We start from the raw sequence: 4048 nt of genomic DNA, 5'->3' as shown, positions 1-4048 counted from the left end.
GAGTCCCCATCCCTGGAGGTGTTAAAAAAACACATGTAGATGTGGCACTTCAGGTCACGATAGCATTGGATTGACGGTTGGACTCGATGATCTTATAGTTCTTTTCCAACCTTAATGATTCTATGATTCTAAATGGTTTTTTTATTTTTTTTTTTCTTTGATAGGTATATTGCAGTGGATCTGAAAGTGATATAAGAAAGAATTGCCACTGGGAAGAGAAGCCTCCCTGCAAGGCCAAGCCCGAAGATGTGGACTGCTGTTGTGGTTTTTCTGCTGTTTCTGTGTATGTGAACACAGGTTTTCTGTCCTGAAAGGGAGAGGAGTCCACGTCGTGCGAATAAACAGGCTTACGACAGAAGAGCAGTGCAGGCAGGCTTGTCGAGGACCTGCAGGTGAGGTTCCTGTCCCTAAGCTGGAATTCCAGCTGGATTTTCCGTTCCTTAGATGTCTCCTCTGCTCCCCTGACAGCTGTCTGTCTTGATTCCAGCTGTTTACAGGCATTTACAGTTAGGGCTTCTCTGTGGTGCTCAATAACTTCTGATGGCTTTGCTATTAAACTGAATCCAGAACAACTGTTTCCCAGGGCCCTTCTGGCTTCGCTAAAAACCAGCAGGCATGTGCACGTGGTGTTAGTGGCATCGGGTCACTCGATGGGAAGGTTGGTGGTTCCACACTGCCAGACCTTCAGAAGGAAACAGTGCTGCCATAGGCAGCTGCGCTGGAGTAAGTAGTCTTTGCTCACTGGTGTTTATGTGTGTTTTAGAAGAAACCAGTTGTATCCTGCAGCCAAGCACAGGGTTAAACAAGTCTGGGAGATAAAAGCCTTCTGCTGTCTGCCTCTGAAATGCTTTTAAAAAGCATCAAACTTCTAAATCCCCATTCAGTCCCCATGTGTTGCTTGATCTAGTTCAGATGTGTCCCTGCCCGTGACAGGGAGGTTGGATTAAATGATCTCTGAGGTCCCTTCCCGTCTAGGCCATTCTAGGATTCTATGAAATCAGTCTTTTTGAGTAGTCTTTACGAAAGAACCTGTCTTATCTCGCTGCATGTGACAGCTTGTAGCACCTACAAGCCCCTGGTGGTGCTGTGGTGAAGATGAGCCCTTGGCTCAGGTGGATGAATGTCCGACAGTCGGATGGAACCTCAGAAGGATGCCTTGCTTTAATGCCCAGTGGTTTCAAACCTTTACTTTAAACGTGAAACATCCCTTCGTAGTGGAAAGAAAGCACTTTCGTAAACTGAGCATTTTATTTTGGCGGTCAAGTGTGAGCAGATTTGTCTCCCCAGCTGCCCCTGCTTTTTAAGGGGGTATCAAGAGAGATGGAAAAGATTCCAACTCTAAACATAAATGTATAGCTGTGGGTAGAGAGATCAACTGGAGTGATGGACCTGATATTTTTGGGCTTTTTTGTAGTTTTTTTTTACGATTAACTTTAGTTTTAAGATCAGCTTTAGTGCTCTCGTTCCCCATTCCCACCTTCCCCAAGTATATTTATTTTTGTGCTTTCTCTCATTACAGACATGAGGCCTGAGGTGTCGGTGTCAGAATAGTTACACCTATGTAGTTGTCAGTAAAGTGGTTGTTATTTTTTAAGGTATTGTATGTTAAGCTTCAGGCCAAGGTTGCATGGCAAGACGTCGTCATAGCTACATCGCTTGGAGAAGGGGAAAAATAACATTCTGAGCTGGTTGGGCTCTCTCCTGTAGATGAACTTTATACCCTTGCTAGATGTAGCATTGCCGCTACCTTAGAGAAGCAGTGCGGGTATCGCAGAAAGAACAGCTTTTGCCAGTATAGAATCATAGAATCGTAGAACAGTTTTGGCTGTTTTTTCCTGTAAAACAGCCCCTCAGACGTTGAGTGTACCCCCATGAGCTCACTACACACTGCTCTTGTGTGCTGCGGAGCCCAAAACTGAACATGGTGGTTGAGATGCCTCCTCAGTGCTGGTCAGAGGCTGGTTATGTGTCGGTAGACGTGCCCAGAGAGAAGTTTGTGAGTTTGAAGGGATGCCAGGAGAGGGTTCCTGCTGTGATGAGCTCATTTAGCTTGCGTTGGGGTCTGCTTCACTAGAAGACAATTTCTGTGGTGGCTCCTGCGGCTGATAGTGTCATTGTTCAGGTAACTAAGAATAAACTTCCGTGTGACTCCACGCACCAAGCCGAGAGCTGTCACCCCTGGGTGGTGAGATCAGCGTCTTCTCAGTTTCGCCTCGATTTGTTAAATCATCTGGAGGAATGAGGAGCCTTTAGATGGGCCCAGACTGTAGCGCTCTCTTTGTCCCTGTCTGGGTGGGAGGGAATTGTTCTTCTTAGGAGATGGTGGCACCGGAGGACAAGCAGGTCGGCAGGCTCCCCCTGCGCTACTGATTTCATTGGCTTTCCAGTTATTTTCACTGAAGCCGAGTCAGGATCGTTTAAGACCTCACCATCCTGCTGTGGATTTGGGTTTTTTTCTTTCTTTCTTTCTTTCTTTGCTTAGAGCCACAACGCAGCGCTCCAGCACCCGTGTGTAGCAACTCGTTTTCTCTGCTGCTTTCAGGTGCCTGTGGCTGTAACTGGTCTGTGCCCTACCGGAATCACTGCCTCCTCTTGCGGTGTCACCAGCTGAACGTCTGCCGGAATGCTGGGGAAGAGGACATCGAAGATCTGCTTGCAGGTAACGCCATGCTTCAGGCTCCTGCTATATCCGGGGTCCTGGTTCTTCTGCTCCGAATGTTTAGACCTTGGCTGGCTCGCAGCTGCGTGGGGCTGCAGGTGAAGTTGGTTCGCTGGCCTGGTGAGGGCTCTGGCGCTCACACGTCTGTGATGTCTTGTGGAGAAACTTCTGTAACTGTTGCCGAGTAATAGCTTGTCTCCGTGTCGAAGACATCATTCATTCAAGCCATTTGCACGCCACACGCTGTCCTTCGGGAAGTAAAGATGTTACAGAAGTATTTTTACTTTTTAAGAGAAAGGAGAATGTCTTGGCGTTGTTTTTTTTCAGAGCTTGCCAGGACTTTGTGCCAGAGGCAGCAGGCGGCTTCCATAATTGGCGCAGCCTTAGCAGCAATAGCTCCTGGGGACTTTCCAGTACCATGGTCTTCAATTTTAATTCAGTGACATGGTAATAAAATGGAGCTTGTTGGTAATTGGGGAATCAGTCTTCTACAGCACATTTCAAGAGTTCACTGTACCCAAGTTCAGAAAAAAAAAAAAGAAGTTTGTTCATGGTTCTTTTTGGTTGGCAAAGGTTTCTCTGCAACATAGCAACCAGACCTTTGATAAGCAACCAGACCTTTGATAAGCAGATGGGATTTACGTCACTGTACCTCTAGATCACTAGAAGGAAATTCTCCCAAAGCGTGAAGGTGTAAGTGGAAACTTCCACTCAGTTTTGAGAGGTGAATATTAGGGATTTTCACTAAGGCTTTGCCAGTGCTGTATAACTTTGAACGTATGGGTCGTCTTCTCAGGAGCTGGCGCTCGTAACGGCTGCTCCTGTTGATCATGTGCTTCTGCGTTGTAGCTCTGTACTTCATTATCCCCCTTTTTTGTGGAATTAATTCCCTGGCTGGGCAAATGCCAGAGGTCTGTGGCAGAAACCAAACAAATGAACAAACAAACGAATAAAACAGAACACAGAAAAACCCCAAAGGGATTGTGTGCATTAGAGGCAGGGGTCTGAGTTTTCGTATTCCTTCTGACTTCAGGACTGATTTATTCAAGTTTTACTATGTCTCCTGCAGAATACATGTTCTGGTTTGCGTGTTGGGGGCATGAGGTCAGATTTGAGCTCAGGAGTTTTATTCTTATGAAACTCATGGGTTTTGTCTTTTTGAAGAAATTGACAGTGAGAGAAGAACAGTCCTGCTTCACCACCAGAGCTATCCACAGAGAACGAAGCGGATGGTGAATGCACGGGTTGGCCGACACAACGTGGAAAGCCTGTTTTCCTCAACTGCTCAGACTCATAAGATCCACTTGAGGAATTTGGCCAAGACAGAGAGTGAAAATGTCACAATAAATGCAACAAAAACATTTGTAAGCAATGCTACTGCTGCCGGAG

The 4048-nt window shown here is 46.4% G+C and overlaps 1 protein-coding gene across 1 annotated transcript in view; it reads left to right on the top strand.

Moving 5' to 3' along the window:
* The first annotated feature begins 246 nt into the window (after window positions 1–246).
* LOC104273711 (chromosome unknown open reading frame, human C11orf24) overlaps window positions 247–4048 on the top strand; it is a 4972-nt gene continuing 1170 nt past the window's right edge. The window contains 5 exon segments of the mRNA XM_009869121.1: window positions 247–275; window positions 277–392; window positions 2317–2500; window positions 2502–2659; window positions 3824–3988. Coding sequence (XP_009867423.1) covers window positions 247–275; window positions 277–392; window positions 2317–2500; window positions 2502–2659; window positions 3824–3988 — 652 coding nt within the window.

The sequence above is a fragment of the Apaloderma vittatum genome, unplaced genomic scaffold, assembly GCF_000703405.1.
Source record: "Apaloderma vittatum isolate BGI_N311 unplaced genomic scaffold, ASM70340v1 scaffold7695, whole genome shotgun sequence".
Lineage (NCBI taxonomy): Eukaryota > Metazoa > Chordata > Aves > Trogoniformes > Trogonidae > Apaloderma > Apaloderma vittatum.
This window is presented reverse-complemented; position numbering and strand designations above follow the sequence as displayed.